Source organism: Anser cygnoides, chromosome 3 (genome assembly GCF_040182565.1).
Source record: "Anser cygnoides isolate HZ-2024a breed goose chromosome 3, Taihu_goose_T2T_genome, whole genome shotgun sequence".
In the NCBI taxonomy this organism is placed as follows: domain Eukaryota; kingdom Metazoa; phylum Chordata; class Aves; order Anseriformes; family Anatidae; genus Anser; species Anser cygnoides.
Window position 1 is genome coordinate 117484979 of NC_089875.1, and position 22235 is coordinate 117507213.

The 22235-nt window shown below is 36.1% G+C and overlaps 1 protein-coding gene across 4 annotated transcripts in view; it reads left to right on the forward strand.

The window, feature by feature from the left end:
* The window catches only part of SUPT3H (SPT3 homolog, SAGA and STAGA complex component), a 278028-nt gene that overhangs the window by 136031 nt on the left and 119762 nt on the right, over positions 1-22235 (forward strand). For all 4 annotated transcript variants that reach the window (XM_066995060.1, XM_066995059.1, XM_013184490.3 and 1 more), the window contains exon 3: positions 4162-4246. In XM_066995060.1, coding sequence (XP_066851161.1) covers positions 4162-4246 — 85 coding nt within the window. The remainder of the gene's footprint in view (positions 1-4161; positions 4247-22235) is intronic.

Sequence of the window (22235 nt, forward strand, 5' to 3'; positions counted from 1 at the left end):
TTTACCTTTTTTTAAGTATTTTCCTTTGGTTCTTAACGTACCTCGTGTTCTGTAACTTGGCAAAAATCTGAGCTCCTGATTCTTCACTCAATGTTTATTCTGCTATGGAGAAATACAATGAGAAATGTAGGGACAAAAACGGAAGAGTTTACTACTTTACTGTTTGTGCATTTGCAATTACCTCCATATTGCATTATTTCCAGTAGCAGAAGGGGTTAAAAAATCCTTTGTGTTTTGTATTTTAAGATTACCCTATAAACATGTTAGAATCTAGAGCTGATGGCAAGAAACATGTCAAATGCTTTGCAAATTTAATTAGCATCTTTGCAAATTTTTTAGCATCTAGAAAATCCAGTATCCTTTAAAAAAAAGAAAAGAACAAAAAAATCAGTAAGCAGCTGTGAGGAGGTGTAGTGATTTTTTGGTTTTTGCTGAGAACACGTCTAGATTTCAGCATCTAGATTTCTGCGTGTGGGAAAGGAATTGGCAGAAGGTACATGGGAAAACAGTGAAGGCAAACTGAGATACAAATAGGTTCTGAAGTCAGAAAGAAAAAGAGTGGAACAGAGATGGAGAGAAAGTAGGTGCACCTGGAACTTGATTTTCAACTTGATTTTCTATGTAAACAAGTAGTGCATTTTGTTATATCTCTTTTCTTTGTGTTCCAGTGTAGAATTTCAGCATCAACTCTAACGTCTCCTTTGCATCAGAATGGAGCAAAGAGATTTGGTGTCGGTCTCCTCTTAGATCAATATTTTGTATCTTGATTGAATCTCTTCTACTTTTCATGCCATGTTTGGAGCTGACAGTTACCTCTGAGAGAGAAATGCAGACAGGGAATGTATCTCAGCGTAGAATAAATTACATCCTCAAAATAAAATCCTCAAAAATATTTTTTTCTTTGTACTTTGTTTTTTTCAGAAAAAGAAGACCAGAAAACCTTTCCTTTGCATATGTGAAATTATTGCTAATAAATCTATGAACAAAATTAATTGATGTTCAAGATCATAATGCTGGCAACCAGGCATTTACCACTCTCTTACATATATATTTTTTGGTTTGCATTTTAAGTTTTAGAAAGAAAAGGAAACAATTTAAAAATATTAAAGAATAAGTGAGAATGAACAACATATTATGGTTGTGGTGGCTGATTTCAGTTTGTTCTTGTATGCATGGTGTGAATAGAAAAAAACATTTTTTTTCTGGCAATTTACATATGCACCACTCTTAAAAATGAAATACTTAGGTTTATCATTTATGAGCAATTGTTTTAAATCTGTGAGTTTTTTCATATTATTTTACATTCCAGTGTAATATGGTAATAAATATTTCTACTTTTATATGTATTTCCTATATAATACACAGGTATTTGCAGTTTATAAAATATTTAATAGGATCTGGTCTGCTGTTCTGTACTTGTAGTCCTAGGAAGTGTCAGACATTATAATTCATGTGCGTGTGCACTCCTGCATAACAGAGAAGAAAATTTTTGAGTTGTCCTGATTTTAGAGATGTTGTACAACACATTATAAAACATGAGCATCTCTTTAAATTGCTGATAGTCTAAACAAGAGACAAATGATAGTGAACAAAGATAGAGTGTAATTTTCTCCACCTACGACTAGTGTAGAACAGTAGGGTATGCTTAGATGTTGCGTGAGTGCTCATGTTATGCTCTTAGAGATGTCAAGGTGAAATTGAATATCATTAAAATTTCAAAAGGTGTGTTAGGAATACTGGATATCATTTCATTATTAGATAAAGGGAAAAAAATGCTGCTGTGTACCTCTTTAACTACTGTGATTCTGTAGTAAAAAATAAGTTGTTTGTAGATAAAGAATTTTTTTTATTTCACTGTAGGAGAAAGAATGTATCTGTAAGAAAATAATTGATATAACCAATCACCCAGGAATATTTTAATCTTATAAATAAAATTAAACTATTTTAATAAGAAACTGCAATGTTACTTTTGGCCTGTAGCATTTCAGTTACAGTGAATATATTTTCCTACATAAGTTTTCTAATTTTAAAAGCTCATTTTTGGGTGGAAAGAGAGCAGGTTTTTTTTTTTAGAAATGCCCTGGGGCAGTATTTGAAATCAGCAAGTGGTCTTTCACTGCTATACTGATGTAAGACTGGAATAGCTTTTTTATTTAGATATTCATGGAATGATAAGGTATTTTCAGTGAGCCCTAGTTGGGCCCCATTGCAACCACTTTGGAATTAACAGCTTTAACTTTTAAAAATAATTTAGCCAAAAGTCAGATACAGAGAGACTGGATATAGAGCAACCAGTCAGGGCTGAGAATGATTAATGACTTGGGTCTCATGAGTGCCTTTGATTTCTGGAGACTTCCATTGTTGGAATAATTGTATTTCAAAAGTATTGTGCCTGCTGGAGTCCACTTAGACACCAGATCTGAGCTGGTTTGTTCTGATCAAGAGATTCAGCTTTTAGGAAAGCTGTGATGTGCAGGTGTCCAAGCAGCTGCAGACCATCACTGTTCTGCCTCCCATCACTGGCAAGTTGCTCTGGTCCTTCGTTCAGAAGCAGAAGGACAACATTTAATGTTTACTATGAGAATGCGTGAATTAGTTTTTAATTCTGTTCATCACAACAGGGAAAAATGTGTTCTTTTTTATGTTAGTGAAAGAACTGAAATAAGAGAAAGTGAAGGATTTTGGTGTTCTTGAATCCTCTATCATATACAAAAATGGCTGAGAAGGCAAAACTAGACTTACTCACTTAGAGCATCCTTCTTTAGTAAGTAGCACGGTTGATACATTAACAATCTTTTTCAAGGTTTTGTGTAGCTTAAAAAAAATTGTTAAAAGTGTCAAGGTACAAAGAACCATAGCTAGAAAGCTTAAATATCCCATATCCACTACGTGACACCGAACTGAAAACATAGGGGTTTGGAAGCAAAGAATAAATAGTAGCCAGCTAAAACAAATAACGTCTTTTTGTGCCTTATGTGATGAAGGGAAAACTGCATAGAATAAGAGCCCTTTTCCTTCTTCTAGTGTGCAGTTCAACTACCCAGATGATGGTGTCTGCTTAGGGAGGAGTGGGCAGCTCTCCAGACTCACTGACCTTGAATGGTTAGGAGGGAACTTTGGTTGTCCAAATGTAGCCATCTACAAGTCATTTTGGACACTAAAAGACCTCCATCGTTCAATCAGACCATCAACTGCCTCTCTGAAGGGGTGCAGCTACAAGTAATAAATCTGCAAGTCCGGATGTCCCGGACATTTCAATTTAAGTGCCCTGGATCTGGACCTGAAGCACACCACCCACACTGAAGATGAATGGTTTTGTAGGACTTTGGGGGCACTGTATGGGAAAAGCACAGGCTCTGGAGTGAGACAGAAGGCTTTATGCAGTGCCTACAGTCTTTACCAAAAAGCTGGTAATGGCAATGGCCACTACCCATTTTAGAGCAAAAGAGCTACCCCAGCTCTAGCTGAGTGACTAGCAGTGAAGGCAGGTGTAGAGAGCAAGTTCTGTTATTTCTTGGTGAAGATAGTCTTACAAAAAGCTTGTCATCACAATTCCTCATTTTATGATCCCTATTCCAATTGCTTTGCCTTTTGTTTGTGATACCGTATGAACACTATCATCTCTTCATGACCTCGTGTCATTTAATCTTGCAAGGCAGACTGTAAGAGCCTCTCATATATTATTACGTAAAAAATGTTTACCCTCGATTCTAGTAGTTCTTTCCTTATCTTGTCACTAACATTTAGATTTGCGATAAAATACCTGATAATGTTTTACCTTTTAACATTGTTATTTGGTAATTTTGTAGGTGAAGGGGGATGCAAATATAGGCTGCTAGTAGAACCCATGCTACAGCTTTGCCTACTCCCGTTTTTTGTATACGTTTTCCTTAATGAACTGGATTTTCCTCCTTTCTCCTGCAGTTTTCAGCTTTTTTCATTATGTACTTTCAAATACATTCTTGCAGCTCTTTTGTTGCTACAATCAGATTACTCACTTTGATTTATATTCCTTGCAGCACAGGCAATGATCCATTTCCATATGGTATACAGGTGTATTAAGCTTGTTGTTCTTATTCAGATGTTTTTTATTTTGAGACCACCTACTTTGTTTCTATTTAACTCATTTTCATAACCTTGCAATACATTTATTTCTTTCAGGTTTTCCTTAGGAGATGCTCGCAGGCCGCTCCATGAGTCTGCAATATTGGTGGAAGATATCGTCCACACTCAGCTGATAAATCTGGTAAGAACATAACTGCTACAATAGTCTCTGCTCTAAAACTCCTTGGAAAAACATAAAATTTTAATGATCAAATGACTAATAACAGATTGTTCTGGTTTTAGAAACAAATAAAATACAGAAACTGGGGGTGATGTTTTGTCTACGATAATCTGAAGAAGCTACTCCTAAGCTTTCAGATAGAGAGGGCACGCTTTGATTATGGTTATACACTGTATTTCTCTGATATCTGCAAACCCACCTAACACTGGGAATAAAGCTGATGTATTTTTATTCCGTAAAAAATACTTCAAGTTCTTAAAAAGAAAAGCCTACATAGTCATCTCAAGATTTCTTTGGTAATTTTTATGTTTTAGTATTTGTGTTAATGCATTATTATTTGCTTAATATTTATGTTTAAATATTTTTGCTATTGAATGTTTTGATTTCTGTCAAAAATAATTTGTAAGTAGTAAATATTTTTCTTTATTGAAAGCCAATGGAAGTGTTGTATAAATAATCTAAAATTACTGAAAAAAAAAAAAGTGGAAAAAAAATGAGGTAGTTTTGAACCTGTCAGTAATAGTAAACCTAAAATCATGGTTTTTAATTTAGGATCAAAAACATTTTCTGAGAAATGAACGTTAGCATTTTACACTGTGGCACAAATCTGCTGTCTGACATTGTGTGCATAAAGGTGTGCTCCTTTGTGTCACCTGCAGCTTGGGAAGTGTAACGATGTTGGGTTTCTTCTTATGGTGTTTCTTCAAATGAAATTACCAGTATGTATGAGTTGGTATTCACGTTGTATGGAACTAGTGTATGCAAATAATGCTAATAGGTATTGTAACTAGTATTTATATTTGATGATTCTTTGGATCAGCTGGAGTGTTGAGCCACGAGTTCCTAGACGTTTTCTTTATAACGAGCTCCTTCAACAATCAGACAGGTTTTTTAAATTTCAAGGTAGGTTTGTTAACAACATTAACGAGACGTATAACTTCTGTAAACTGAGAAAATTCAGAATGGGGCAGACCACAGACAGAGGCGATTATAAATAAACCTCTCCCTGCCCACTCTTTGCCTGCAGGCAGGTGCTTTCCTTCAGCTTTGCACTTAATCCAGCAGCCGTTTGGTGGCTTCCTGCGTTGCAGCAGACACTTCGGGGGCCCTTCCAGCTCTCTGTAGCTGCTTTGTGTTCACAGCTCCGCAGCCCAGCAGTGCGTATCCCTTTCCCTGCATCACCCAGCATCTTTGTGCTGTGGATCCTTTGCTTGTTATGCTCCTATCCCTCTGCCTGGTCCTGCCCTGAAAAGGGGAAGGAACAACCTCTCCCCCTCTCCACAGGTTTCCCGCTGGTTAAGCATGCTGCTCCAGGGCAGATATCTGGATTTTTTTATCCTAGCTATAATGACCAAATAATAAATTATGAAAACCGATGGCTGTGGCTTCGCTCTTCCTTTAGCAATAATGTGGTGAAGCATCTGTGCTTTTACCTTCCACCAGGGCTCAGCAGAACTTTACAGCGAGATGTGCATTTTGAGGAAATGCAACCTGCAGCCATGTGGTCTTCGCACTTAAATCAACGCCGGGCAGTTACTGCGGGAATGCCCATGACCCAGGGTTAACCCTGAGCGTGGCGTAGGAGCATGTAGGATTTCCTGACAGAAGGAAGAATGGGAACAGAGCGGCAGATAAACAGCTTTTCTAACCTTTCACCTCCGAGCCCAAGACAGCACTTTGTTTCTGAGGAAGTGAAAGTATCTTTAATAGCTCATTGTTTTGACCTCTGACATTCGCATGCCGGAACTCTTAAATCACGGGCTTTTTACATACTCTGGACTTCTGATAGGGATTTTTGCACATTTGGCATCCTTTATAACTGCACATCCTTGTTGAGCTGTTCTGGTGTATTTATACTGAATTTTCACTTTAGAGGTCCGTGTTGGTGTGGGTATATACATCACTAGAAAAAAAGCTAGTTTTGTAATTGAATCTGGCTGCAGATGGAAATTTATTGCTTACTGCCTAGTTTTTGCCATATTATTCATGTTAATGGACTACATAGTTCTCATTATGTAATTTAATGACTTCTTCTCAAAATTCATGTCCATTTTGTCATTCATAATACATGTATAAGGCTAAACTGTAGAAATTACTTTTATGCCTGAAGTAAAGCTGGCACGTTGCACACATCTTTCATAGTAAACATTTGTAAGAAGAGAGCATACTTGTTGATTAAGTCCAGATTTGAGCTTCTGAATTCAAAAATAAGTTGCCAGCTTGATTACCTTTGATTGGTTGACTTTTGATATCTCTGAGGTTTATAGTTCTAGCTTCCTATTTTCAAATTCGATCTGATCTCTATTAAATCAGGGGCCGATTTGGACAGATTTATATGGTCACTATTTCAACCCATTATATACTTTATGAAGTTCGGCTGCTATAGCAGATGACTGCACTAACAAGTCAAATTCTTGAAAAGCAGACTTCTCTTAGTCTGCATCACGTTTTATGATCAATCTTTTTCTGTTTTGAACAATATGTAATAGGTTGTACATGGCTTTCCGTAAGTTAAATTCTGCTAGAATTATATAGCACTGCATAGAAGGAAACGAATATCTCCAGAGGGTGATTCACATCATCCTAAAATTAGTTTCTGCATTAGATGAGATGAATCACCTCTTGAGGAATTTATTTCCTCAGCTGTCTAATAAAGGGATCCTTTAGCGGTTGTCTGGGGTTTGAATATCTTGGAGATAGGCATAAATGTTGAGAGATTAATTGCATCTAATTTGCGTCAGAATACTAAAATGAGTTTGAATTTCTTTGCATATATTTTAGTTATGCAAATAGCAAAACTTTGATCATATCAAGCAATATAAAAACAAAAACCCAGTAGAATGAAAAAGGTCTGTACATATTTTGTTCAGGCATAATTTCACACAATGAATTTAAGTTTTAGTTCAAACTCAAGTAATTGTTCAATAACTGATATGTATGTATTTATAGATGCCTTAATATTAACCCTTAAACTGTATTTATATGTGCTAAGACTAGAGTTTCCAATCAAAGTTATAATGTCCTTTATGGATAGGTGCAAGTAGTACATGTCTTTGTTGCAAAGCAAATTGCGCCTACAAAAAAGGGTTCAACAGGGAATTGAAAAATATATTAATCAGCAGGGGACAAGTCCTTAAACAATTTACCATTCAAAGTGGAACAAGCTCTTTTAGTTGCACATTGTATTGTCCTTTTTCATTTTGGTAAAGTTGGTTTAAAAAAAAAAAACGAAATTCTTAAGAATTCCTCTTTAACTATGTGTTGTATGAAAGCTGGGCTGAATCAATGGAAAATGTAGTAATATTATACTGCTATTAAAAACCAAAGTTATCTCATCCCCTCGTGCTAGGGTCATAGCTCCATGGTGGTGCTTCAGATGTCCTGTTTGAAGGCTGATGGACGATAAGATGATGATGTGCTACATAAATCAAAGGCTGTTAAGGAGTTATCTGCCTTGTGATGGGAGCATACTAGCTGGCTGTTTATTATCAGTCAACTACCAGCAGTTAATTCTTTAGACATGCTGACTATGGTAGTAGTACTACAGAAACCTGCCTTCAAGAATTCAGTTTAGCACTAGATCTGAATTTCAGTCCACTATGTTTTGTTTCTGATGTATTGGATGGCTTCTGAGAAGAGAGTAGATTTGTTTTCCCCCAGTGGAAGACATTTTAGCAGTAGCAAAGAGTTCACTAAAGGGACATGAAAAATTACACATATACACACCAAAAATATAAATGTGCTTATCAACTGCAGAACTCAGAAGTCCCAAGTACTGCTAAGTAACCTTATCTATCCATGAAAGACTGCCACAGCACATTGCAGCAGCCTTGGACTACATCCTTTAAATGTTTTCTCCACTGGAATTCTTTGAAAACTGTGATAAGTCATCACTGAGACTGTCATGAATGACAGAATTCATGTTAATGGAGCTGTGGTTTACTCCCTGTCAGCTGAAGTGTGTCTGCTAAGAGAAGGACTCTGATCTCTTCAACTGATGTCAAATGATTTAAGTCAAACCTACTCAGCTGGCTTTTTTAGAATGCAATAGTATCAAAGGGACTTCAGTTGCCCCAAATCATGTTGTACATGATATCTGTTTTTTGTTGTTGTTTTTTCTCCTGTCTTTTGTCCTTGTCTCCCTGTGGAAGACTTTGATTTCATATAACTTGTACTGCTATCTAATAATTACTAATATTCCACTCCTGCTTCCTTTTGAATTTGTTTTAGCTTTCATGTTTTAAATATTCATATATGAGCACTGCATATAGACACAGGTCACTTTTATTTGTTTCAGGTTTATTACTGTTGAAAATTAATTGCCTTTTACACAGGCAGTGTACTTGATTGAGAATCAGTCCTTTGGTCTGTACCGAAGCACAGAATACAAGTTAACAGGTGGATAATTGATGCTGGGAGACTTAGATTTTTTAAGCCCCTGGCAGTAATTCATGGATGGAACGCCTACAGTGAGTTGCAGAGATTCAGCAGTACATCAAGTCCTTAGTAAGTCCATAATAAATGCAGAGTAAGTTGTTTTTTATAGTAGGGTCTTAAAGACTAAGTAGTCATTTACCACAACTGGAAAAAGGGAAGGTGAAAATGCAGAGCAAGTGTAAGGACGGGTTTAGTGATATGAAACGTGAAGTGCTGTAACATGATTGGTGTGAATTTTGTGATCTCAAAGGGCCAAACCTTTTCTGCACAAATATGATGTGCTGTCTTTCCTTCCCAGCTTGAGTGCTGCCTCCCTTAAGCATTTTTTTTTAGAAAGGAGGAAGAGGGAAAACACCTTCACTTGCCTGTCCAGAGAAAAAGGCACTAGCAGTGTGAGAGAGAAGTAGGAAACAATGAGGATTTAAACAGAAACAAGGAAAGGTATTTTTTTGTTCTTTATGTCATACTCCTACAACTTTTTTTTAAAACCTGAATTGCACTCATTATTCATTTGCAAACTGGATTTTAATCACTCAGCCTCTGTGCTGTTCTCAGATCATATAGTTTCAGGTTTGTTTACTGTGTTTTTGAGCTGTTACACTTGTAACCTTATATGTGTAATTGTAGAATTTCTGACATTCCATTTTAAAAAGAAAGAATTGAAAACAGCACATTCATTAACAGCAATTGCCCACTGATATAAACAAGCAGTGTGAAGCACTGTTCACTCTTGATCACAAAGTTATATGCAACTGTCACTTATGCCACCCCAGTAACGGGAAAAGTCCTTGTTTTATGAGTCTGTTTTAAAACAGTAATAAAGTTTCCTGTGCAGGACATTAATTAGAGGGGTTATCAAAATAAGACAAACTAATATAATTTGTGATTGTACAAAATAAAGGAAGTTGAGGGTACCGTAGGGACCTAATGAATCACAGGATGGAAACAATCTTCTGGCTAACTAAACATTCAGACTTTGTACTAAGTCATAGGGTGTATATACAACTCAGCAAACCGGAACACGCTGTGTGTTTACATGAATGGGATAAAGGAGTTCACATAAGCCATCTGGGAAAAATCCTTCCACCATTCATTCTTCTCCTACTGTAGAGTAAATTAAACAACATACGTGCATTTGCAGCAAACACGTGGCACACCTGCCCTGGAAGAAATCAAACTGGAAAATAAGTCTGTAATACAAAAAATTCCCTGAGTGCTAGCAATGTGCATTTGTTAGTAGTTCTCACGTGTGATGGAAAAGAGAAGGGACTTTATCTCTAGTAAGTAGTTTTTAATTGTTATGTGTGCATTTACATCCTTTAAATGTGGTTATCATTTACATTATGGTAGTGCATTGGTAGGAATATATATTTTTTCTTTTCTGTTGTAAATTGCGTCTTTCACGTTAATTGCTGTGGCTGCAATTCCCAAACTTGATTTTGGAAGTTTTATATTGTTTAATTTTTTTGAAAGATTTTTGCATGGCTAAAAACAATGGCTCCTTTAAAAAAAAAAAAAAGTTCAATTTACAGACTAGTAGAATAGGTTTTGTAGTTCTGAGTATACATTTTTTTCATAAGATTTAAAAAAAATTGAATAGACTCAACCTATTCGCTGCCATTCTAGAGATCAAATACTCTTACTGTTGTACCAAACAAGGTCTGTGGGAATGTGTCATTTGGGGGTGAGGAAGGCACTGGTTTAGAAGGTCCCACATTCAGGCACAAGACTGTTTTCTCAATTTCTTGTTAAAAATACATATTTTTTTCCTTTTCTACTTCTTGATTGGTAGGACTTGATTTTAGTTTACTTGAGAAAATGGACAGTATTTCATTTTTAATATATTAAGTTATCAGAAAATAGTTCTAAAGGACATATTTTACAGAAATTATGAATTGTTAATGATGAACGTTTTATTGACTTCTTATGAAAACTTGTTCTTTCTTCATCAATAATGTACACGAAAAGCAGTGTTCTGAGTTTTCTACTTAACATTTGCTGTTGCTTGTTCACCTTATTCAGATATATTTATTATAAGGCATAGAATCTACTTCATTTAATAATTTTATTTTCTTTCCCCAGAAAAGAGTTGAGATGCTACTTTTCGGAATTTCCACATTCCACCAAGCCAAACAGTAGAGGGCAAATTTGGAGCTACTCCTCTAGGACAGTCACTACAAGTTCAGGAAGCTATTGAAAAAGAAAGAATAAATAATCTAATATAGCAGGAACTGCTTAGTACCAGAGGCATAGCAAGCTTGCTTTTGAGCAGAGATCTTTGTTGTACTTCAGGAGCAAATACACAGTTGGGAATAGTCTAAGGAGTCTCAGTCTGTGGTTCTGAACTCTGTGCCTTTTCTTAGGATGAGAGCACTTGATCAGGTATTTTCTTTCCCATAAGTCTTTCTTCCCCATAGTTGACAAAATAGACAGAACTGCTTTTTACCTGGTGATGTGGAGCTGCGGCTCAGCATCTGGGATGGATCTCACTGATCTAAAGAGTGAAGCCTAAGACTCAAATCATTTATCCAATGTTGTTCTTCCAGCTGTGTGAAGCTGTCAGAATTTTTTAAATGTTTAGCCTGCATTCACTTTCAGGAAAACTAAGCTGTGAAGTGGTATAAATCATTATATATTTGTTTTTAGCTGTATGTTCATATTGTGGTACAATGTGTTCTTAGGGTAGTCTGAACCATCTTAACTCTTATAGTCATAACTCTTGTTATGGCTATAAAGTACTTTTTCTACAAAGCAGCCACCTTATTTATTTGGTGCATATGATGCACCTGTTCTGGTCCTGAGTCTGTGTTGTATAGTCTTCATGCCTTATTTATTTCAGAAGATAGCATGGGCATTGTAAATGAGGAAACAGATTTCAGGAAGGGAAAATATGGTTTCTTTTGAGCATTTTGATATTATTTTTTTTTGGTCCCAAAGTACAGATAATGCCTCTGCTTTTCACTTGGAGGCTGAGAAAATGTTAACGTCTGTGAAAGACTAAGGTACTAATATTAAGAATCCTATAGGAAAAAAAAAAAGGAAAAAAAAACCAGAAGGAAATGAATAATTATGTTCACATAATTGTAGCCACATGTTCAATAATGAAGAGAAAAAAAAGCAAACTGTTGACTAGATTGAATGGAAAAAGCAATTTGATCAATGGTTAAAGATTGTCTTATAGTGCTTGTAAAATAAAAAGAATGAAGGTAGTGCAGGCAGCCACAATCCTGGTGTTTCCTGATTTTCTGTATCAGTCTTTGGGCTTTTGATACCAACCACATAGATTTATGTGTTGTTCATATATAGGCATCTATATGTCTCTATAAGCAGGTCTGCTTTTTACATCCCCAACACAATGGATTCCTATTTAGGCTGTTTAGCAAGAGGAATTAAATATGTAAGACATTTCACTCATGGGTCTTTGGAATCAATTGCATTCCTAAATGTGTATGTACTCAATTGCCTTGGCTTCTGGGGCTTTTACAAATAACCTGATAAGCTGATCCCAGACTGAGTTTCCAAAATACAAATAGATCTATTTAATTTTTATATATGTTAGGAGTATAGTATAGATTGATAGCTGTCAAAATCTTGGCTGAGTAAGTAAGCAGTAGATTGTTATTACACAATATGATGTACTCTGTTAAATCAATGTTTTGTCAATGGTTTTGCTCTGATTTAACATGCTTTTGCCAAGAGTATTTTTGACACGGACTAAAAAAATGTCTCAAATCATTTAGCTGTTTCTGGATTGGAATGAAGGAGCAATCTTTCTGTCCATGGAAAAATCCTAATTATGTCCCAAGTTTCAGAAGTCAAACAGAAAACTCAAGTCAAAAAAAAGTCAAACAGAAAACAGAAAAGGGTTTCTTTCTCCCCTGTACTTGGTATAGGTATATTTTATATATGTGATATAAAATGAATATTGTATGAACCTGTAAAATCTATACGAAGACCCACCTCGTCTCGTCTTCCAATTCTGGCAACAGTTAGTGTGAAACTCTAAATGAAAAGAATCTGAAATTTATCAGTAGTCTTAATACATGAGTATTTGATTAGGAAGATGGACCTCAGGTTAATTTTGAAAAGCGTCTGTGCATCTTTGAAATCTGCTTCAGAGTCAAATAAGTGAGGGATTTTTACTACTATATTTATCATTTTGCTTGTTTTATTTCAAATAGTTGTCCAAATATGTTAACTGTCAGTGATAGGATGGTAACATTCCTTCTGCTTTTCCTTGGTGATCCTGAGCGGATTCATCTGAACAAACAGAGGCAAACGTATTTATCTGTACCTGAGATAATCATGAGAAATTACCTTTTTTTGTCAGGGGAGATACATCAGCACTTCCAGGATGTGATGATGTGAGTTCAAAAAGCATTTGGACAACGCTGTCAGACGCATGGTCTGATTTTTTTGGGTAGTGCTTTCGGGACCCAGAGTTGGACTCAGTGGTCCTCGTGGGTCCCTTCCAACTCAGGATATTCTATGATTCCTCTCCTAATGCAGTGATTTAACATTCAGCCGTCCATATAAAATCTGCATTTTTGAAGTGACGTGACTTTGATGACTTCCACCACCTTTATGACAGCACTGTCTCTATTGTTTGTTTTTTTGTTCTTCATTGATTTTTTCAAACAAAACCGAAAACTTAAAGTTGCAAATGGCACAAACTGATTTGTGGATGTCTGTGGCAGAAGAAGAGTAGTGTTAAATTCTGCATGGTCTCTAAATGTAACTCATAGAATGTAAAGGTCATCTCAGAGTGTTTAACAGAGCAAATTCATTGTAGTTTTTAAATCACCTTATCTGATTTCAAGCAAACCTGATAGTTTCGGAATAACTTTTTTTTAGGAAGATTGGCTTGTTAACAGTGTTATGCAGTTACAAGGAAATGTGGTCACAGCTGGTTCTGGTTTCTTAGCTAATCCACCTGATTGGAAACAACAGGTTTTTGATATTTTTCCATTTCTTACACTGACACCTAGTGTTCAGAGTTCTTGAGTTTTCTAATACTGCACTTTGTTATTAATAGATAACAGCTAATACTGATTTTCTGCACCTTTGTCAAAATCCTCTGCTTCTCTTGGTCTTAAAAAGAAAACAAGAATTGAAGGCAAAGCTGTTACCAAGGATCGAAAAATTTTTACTTTGGAATGACAAATAGTACGGCACTATTGGAAAATTTGGCAAAAGCTATTTTACTTCTTGAAGTGCTGCAAATTTGTTTTCTTAATATTTCAGAGCTTTAGTTTTGGCAAATACAACTCCTTTGTGTCTGTAAGTGTCACTGGCCAACAAAAACAGCGATAACAGCAGAAACCGTTAGATCAGTATTTATTTAATTGTGGGGGATATCAAACGCGTTTTATTTCAGTGTTCTTTTATCTTCAAGCCACGAGTTCAACCTGATAGGAGTATTGATGGCAGCACAGTCCTTGAGTGGACAGAAAAGGAGTTATACACAACAACTAGCACGAACAATCTTTTCTTATCTCAGACTTGCTGCAAATAAATGCAGAAATCAAAGTATGCATTGTAACCCATTCCTGACAGAGGTGACATCTGACAGAGTAAAATGTATGCTTTACCTCCCATACCTGTGATTTTACTATGTGTTAACTGAATATTTTTTGTCATATAAGGTGGAGCGTATGAATTTTGTGTAGCTGTATCTAAAAGTATAAAGGAATGTTTAAGCTTTATTGATGGGTTCTACGGAAAAGTGAAAAATATTCAGGTGGAGAAAATGCATTGTAAGCTTATCCTTGATCCTTGATTTTAATACTTCACCTTTTTCTTTTCATGACTTTTCCTATAAGTGAACCAAAACCCCATCTTTCTGCACCAAAGCATAAGTATTTTAAATTTGCTCACATTCACTACGTTGCCTTCTCAGGAAACCAGGCGGCAGTGACAATTCACCAAATACCCACCTAGACAATGGCCTCCTTTTGAGGAAACAGTTGATTCTTACCCAATTCCCTAGCAGGTCTGAATGTGTCCATAAAAACTTTCCCTTTATATAAACTTTGGTAAACTTTATTCTCCAGATTTCGCTGTTTTAGGCTGAAGCTTTCCCTCCAGGGATGTCGTCTTTCTTCTAGAGCTATCAACTGTGCAATCTTGTTCTGTTAAGACTGAAAATTGAAGAAAAAATAATTGGTGTTTAAAAAAGCACTGTGACAGGTACGAGACAGTTTAGCGTGAGGTCATGGAGGAAGTGGCTTGGTCAGAGGGGAGCTAAAAGGAAATAAATTTGAGAAAACATTGCAGGAGCTCTGTAGCAATTGACATAGGGATGGTCCTCTCAAAAAGTATAGGCTTTACAGCCAATCCTCTTCCACTGAATTATTTTCAACACTGCTTTTAAGTACAGTGGACTACATATGGTAGTATATATATATACTTATATATTCCCAAACTAAAATACCTGTTTTCATACACTGTTCCTTTGAATTGGAACATTTAAGCTGTAAGTTAGGCTGTCCATTTTCTTATATCTTGGGTAAAGGCGTTGCACTTCTCTGTGTGTAAATGGCATATTGGATACTATGCTGCCAAGTTGGCTATCAGTAATTTATATTCACGTCAGCCAGTCGTAGTGTTTATCAGAGGAATAATCAGTCAACAGAGAGAAAGGGTACTTGTAGGATATTATTTATTTGACTTCTTTCAGGCATTTATTTTCAGAATGAGGTGAGTTTGGTTGCAGAATGGTGATTTGTCTCTAGTGACTATAAAGGATGCCTTGGGTGACTGTCTCATGGATCCCTGTTTAGCCAGGTAGCTCCCACCTAAAAGTTACAGATGAAAGTCCCCTTATGACACAAGTCATCCTATGACAAAAGTCTTGAAGCTTCCAAAAAGCAGGAGGATAACTGAAACTTCTCTGATTAAAAAAAAAAAAAGAAAAAAAAAGAAAAAAAAAAAAAGAAAAACTCAGAGAAAATAAAGACTTTGGAAACCCAGCTCTCTGGCCTGGAAGAGACATGTAGTGTCCCATATATGAATAGTTTCAAGGAAGGGGATTTATGAAAAGTTGGGTTGGAGCTGATCCAAGACAGAGTTAGAAGAGGGGAAGTCTGTGCATTAGCTGAAAACTGCATGTTCTCTTTTTTTTTTTTTTTACAGATGAAGAGAGAGAAACAAATGGGAAAAGATTTGGAGAGACAGTTTGCATTGAGATATGGGTTCTTTAGAAAAGAGCATAGGCTGAGGACATCTGTACGCTGTGAGCAAAAGTGCCAGGGAGCAATGAAAAATCGAAAACTAAGTAGGCAGGATATGATGCATGTACTGAGGTGGGTCAGAGTTGGGAAAAAGGCCAGAGATTTATGACAAGGGAAGGTGTTCAGGAAGGAAAACTAGATGCAACTTTGTGGGAATGCATATATTATCTGTTGTAGCAGAAAAAAGTAAGGAGCTAAAAGAGGAACTATGATTGCAAATGACGAATAGGAAGTGTAAGGTTCCTAAAGAGTTGTTTAAAGAAGTGAAATAAAGATGAAAACAAACTTGTAGTGGAAGAAGTTTGGAAGAAGATCCCATGACCCTTTCTTGAAGTGTTCTCTAGCAAGAGAAAAGGAATGCACACAATGAGAGACAAGGAGATTTGAAAGCTTTGAAAGCTGTGGTTCGTGCACTGAACCTCTCCAAACCTTCTCAGGTTTGGAGAATCAGTTTGGGAAGTAGGTTTGCAAGACATTAAGTACTGCTGACAGGGATATAATCGAGAAATTGAATAATAATCAGCAGAAAAGTTGTTCATAAACTGATTCTCTGATGAGGCCAGATAAAGTAGGTGGATAATGATGCAAAAGGTGGAACATTGCTATAGGCGTCACCGGGAAGGAGAACACACGAGCAAGAAGAAAGGGACAGACAGTTTTTACATCCCAGTCAAGAATCCATGGCAAAATGGAAAGTCTCATAACAAATGTTTCATCTATGGACATCACTCTACACATGCAAGTCTGAATGCATGCATCGTTGCATTGTCACCTACTTGCGTACATGTATGTACATGCATATATATATATTATATACATGTATAGAATGAGATTAATAGTGAGTACTTATATAGTGATACACAGCCTGATGTTAATATATCAAATACAATATACTCACAAGACCCTTTTCCTAGCAACCCTTCTTACAATACTCAGTAGCTCCATATTTTGTAATCTGTGATTTTGGAATATACTTTCACAGTGCTCGTCATTTTCGTCTTACATTCTGCCATCATCATTCCATATTAGGAAAAAAAAAAAAAAAAGGATCACTTTTCTGATGAGAAATTAAAGTACAAGGAAGACTAAGTGGATTTTCCCAATGTCATGAAATAAATAAATGGCAGAGCTGAAAAAAGTTGACTAGTTATAGCTGAGAGGGAAGCTGTGCAAAGTTATTTTATATTGATGGTCTATGTCTCAGCCAATTGGATTTTTATTTGACAATCCAAAGGTGTAATAACTTTTATTGTAAGAGGAAGAAAAATACACCAAGGCTAATAAATAATGGAGGACCTACTAGGGATATGCATAAATGCGTATCCTGTTCCTATGTATATACAAGCTTAATTGTGTCTCTTTTAATTTTGCTGTTTGATTCAATGGGATTGTCAGGTAATCATCCTTTTGAAAGAACAGAAGAGGATAAAATTTCAAATAACTTTGTTAATCTCTTCTGGCTGTTAAAAGAAAAGATTTATTGGTATCAAATTTTATTGCATTCTTAGAATTTACGAATTGATTGGCTGCTAGTTTAGCTTACTTGTCTCTTCCAGTTAGAAACCCAAACACAACAGAAGAAAGACATCACATTGAAGCTGACATGCAACAAGTGAGTGAAAGTTCACTTGGCTTTTTCTCTCAGCACCAGGTGCAAAAATTGGCTAAAAGTGCTGTGGCAGGCAGTTATTTTAAAGCAGTTTCTGGTTTAGTGTTTTATCAAGCCCAGGAGTAAAATATTCTGCAACTACTGCAGTTTCACAAACCTACTTTTTAAGGTAGAACTCCGAATTGTTTAACTAATTAAAATGGCCCGGTACAAACATTAATCATACCATAACCATTAATGAGAGGGTTTGTGGGATTTATGGAGGGTGGTATTAAATATTTTAAAAGTGTGTATCATTTCTTTTTTTAATATGCACTACATTTGCATTATTCAAATATACCAGAGGTTCCTGAAGTCTTCAGGAGTATTTGTGATTTCCTACATCCCCTCTTAGGAATGATGGAGTATGTATATTTATTTCTGGGGGAAAGAAGAAAACTCCAGCAGTGTCCTTGGCTTTCTGGTAGGTTTTTTGTTGAATAGCTGCTATGTACAGCTGTGCATTTTGCTTAAAAATAATACTTCTCTAAACTGCAGTTTTCTCAAAGTGGGAAGGTGGTGGCTCAATGATGACATAAACTCCAGAAGTGTAGAGTTCAAGTGGTTTGCATGTGGGACTGCCAAATAACACGGGTTTGGTTTGTTTTTGTTTTATTACACCGATCCTCCTCCCCAGATGTCTTGGATTTCTGTGGTACCCCCCTTCGCCTTTGATTCTTGCTCCTTGTAACTAACGATTTTTATTAGTCATCCCGCTAATACTCAGCATTTTTACTCGGCACCTGTTGTCTTCAAAGCACTTTTGAAATAATAACTGGTTAATCCTCAAGCTAGTCCTGAAAGGATTTCACTTTCATTCCTCTTCACACGTGAAAAGTGAGCTAAATGACTTGTCTAAAATTGTGCAGAAGTTTTGACACCTGCCTTAGGACTTAGTCTGCCTGTCCTGTGTCTGTGTGACCCAGGCCAATCCTCCTGCCTCTCCACACATTGAGTTTGTGGCACACCAGTTACGAGCGGAGCATTTCCTTTTGGTTAATGACACATTTTTACCCTGATTGCTCTGGAATTTCGATCCTGAACTTTGCAGAAGAACTGTGCTGCAAGAAGCCTCAAAAGGTCATCTGAGCCATACCTCTGATACTGAATTGATTTCAGCCTTTGTTCATGAATGCTCTTAAATCTCTCTATATGTATATAGATACATATATATACCCACACTTACAAGTACAATTATTTGTTGAATCAAGTCCCATGTTGAGAAGACTTATGAATAAATGCCTCCTCAAATTTTGGTGTAAGCTATCAACAGTTGCTTTGAAGTGCTTGCACAGAATATCTTGAATTGATATTCCCGTGGGAAATACTAGCACGACTAAGAAATTTATTCTGGGAAAGATGCTGTTGCTAAATCTAGTTCTATGAATTCGGGAAGTATTGCTTCCTTTTCCTTTTTTTTTTTTTTTTTTTTTTTTTTAATGGGCCTGTGGCAAGAAATCTGTTCACTATCTCAAGTGAGGAAGTGATCTTGCTTCTGTAATAAATGCGCAGATAGTTTCACCATTCTTGGCCTGCCCATCTCAAAGCTACAACTTTATGGAAACAGAATGAAATAAAGTGTTCTCTAATACGTCACAAATCATAGTTAAAACTGGAAATCCAGTCTGACACTATGGTCTTGATTTCTATAGTTTGCCTACTCTTTTTTATTTCTGCAAAGCAGTATGCGTATTTGAAGGCTGGAGTTTCAGCCAGGATTTTCAGTCTTAACTGTGAATTTCCTTCCTTTAACAGGTTTAAAGCAAGCCTTTCAGATTGCTTCAGTATAGCTTTTAGTACTTGAATTTCCTTTGTGTTCATTTTGGTCCTTTTCCAATATTTAGGCATGTATTTAGGAAACTCCCTCAAATCTCTATGAATGGGAGCGGTTACAATAGAAGGTGGTGGCATTTCTATTATACTAACGTTAGTTTCAAATGATGCCTAATTTTGAACTCAATCAAACACTGCAAGTTTAAAATTCTGGTTCTTGCTCAAGCGTTAAAAGGGTTCATGTCCTGCTCAGAGATGCCCATTATTACTATGTCTGGCTGGAAAACAAGAATTCCATCTCCTGAAAAGTTTAGAGGTTTTGACATTTGCTTGACTTTTGCATCAGAACAGAACTATAAGCTTTTAACATTTTTGTAAAAATCTACTGAGATGAGGAACCTGATCTAGCCAATAGTTGGAGAGGAAAGACCAATATTGAAGCCTCAGCTCATTACTTAAACCCCAAACTGCATCCCCCATATGCCAAGTGCCATAATATAGGACTGGTGAATACTTCGTTTAATGTCATTATGTCTCTCTCTGATCTTAACCACGGACCTGTGAAAGGTCCTGAGTGTCTGTATCCAGAATTGTTTGTTTCAATGAATAGGATTTTTCCAATGGAAAACTATTTCATTTAATAGTACTGACCAGTGTTCATGATTAAATATATCATATATTTCACATGTGCATGTAATACAAAATAATATTTAATAGTGATTATTTATAGCTCAAAAATTCAACTTAATTTTTAAAATCTTTTCCTTCAGCTGTAGCTGGAATGTCTCATAAAAGCTTGACTATTTTGGTTTACTTATTTTTAATGGTAATTTATTCTTATTAGTGCTTAGCTTCCTTATTTACAAAATATAACAAAAATAAATTTGAAATCTTTTGCAGATTTAAACCTTTTGTACTAATATAATACTATATTGAATTCAGCAAAGTTTTTTGTGAGCAGGTTATATGAGTCACCATTAGAAATACCTATTGGTAGTCTGATCAAGTGATGTATTTTTTTTTTCTTAGCACATACAATCTTTTGATATTAATTATAAATGAAGAAAAATATTTTAGTGTTTAAGGAGAGCTACTTTCTTATATTAGGACAATTTTTGAAAAAGTCACTTTAGACAAAACTTAACCTGAGCAAGTTAAATATAAAAAAAGAATGTTCTTTATTTTCCCAAAAAAAATACTTGCTGCATCAATATTATTTGTTTGCATGGATAAAGTTTGTTACAATTCTCTGCTACCATGAATTGTTGACTCCAGCTCCATTTCAAAAATACTGTCAATCATAACGTAACTGTTAAAATAAATGTGAATATCATGAAGTATTACTCCTATACATCCTTATGAAAAAAGCACTTCAATTACAAAAAGAAAATATTGTCCTCCTTCAAACTCTTCCTGAAATTACCATCTATTCTAATACCTACAAAAACTAGCCGTGGTAGCTGAATTTCTGAAACTTGTTATTACGTTGCACATTATGTGTGCCTATCTGTCATTTACTACCCGTCATCCTGGATTGCAAGCCGTATAGAATCATAGAATCAGAGAATCATTAAGGTTGGAAAAGATCTTCAAGATCTTCTGGTCTAGCCATCACCCTACTACCAATGTCACCCACTTTGTCACAACCTCCTTCTTTTTCACGATTGTGTGATGGCCATCCTTTTATACCACTGACCCATAAATATCAGTAGCATATTGTTGTTGGCCTCTATGATACAAATATTGAATAACTATATACTAATACTAATAAATTGGTGGAAAAAAAAAGATTAATCATTGAATTTAACGTCTTTGAAGAAATCAGAATTTCAACTTAAGAAAGTCACACGGCTCTCAATTGAGACATTTTGATGTAACAATGGTCTAGTGTGATAGGGTTGTCTAAATTGTGTACTTGCTTGTAGTACTATGCATGACTGGAACAGCTGCTCAAAATCCTGGTAATGAAAGGTGGACATCTCACCATTATGCATTTTGTTTGCATAATATGTGTATTTATGGTCGTGAAAATGTCTACACACCTGTTTTGGTAAACAGGAATAGAATATTCCGTGTTCTTAGGTCTGGTAACTTCCACTCCTGCAGACCTTGTGCATACAAAAGATGCGTAAGAGATACGATAGGTCAAGTTGGATTCCCATATCACATCCTTCTTTATCAGATAACTGGTTTTGTTTTGTTTTGTCGTGAAAGCAGCTAGGCTCTTCAGCTCTAGCAGAGACTTAATGTTGCCCAAAAGTGTTAGATATGGAGCAGTTATGGAGGATGGTTAACACAAAGCTTACATCTCGTGCGCTGAGGGAAATGGCGTGTCGTTACGCACTTGTATGCAGTGCATTTCATTAGTGTTGGAGACAGCAGGAGGCTATTTTGTGGAAATGTTTCTGTCACTGTCAGTAGAAACATGCCCGTCTAGTTGAAAAATGGCCTACGTCTTGCCAGTTCCCTACTTCTAAGCAATTGCGGTGGGAGGATGTTAATCTTAACCTGTCACAATCCCTTTCAAATCTAAATTTTTATTAAGCTTCCAAATGCGTTAGTAATATAAATATGGGAGACACAACTGTGTTCTTATGCAGGAGCTGCTACCGTTCTCAGACACAGGAAATGTTTTTATTAGTATTAATTGGATTTCAGTCGTTAGGTGTGCTGTAACTCACAGCCAGGTAGTGCACAGGAATGCGGACCCCATAAGGCAGTCTTCAGTCAAGTCAAGATCACTGAATTACAGATTTTCTGTCTGTTTTACTGACTGTAGACTAGCAATTGCATGCATTCAAACTGAATGATCTCTGCTGAATTTATTGTAGATATCCCTGCCTTTTTGCAGAGACAGTGA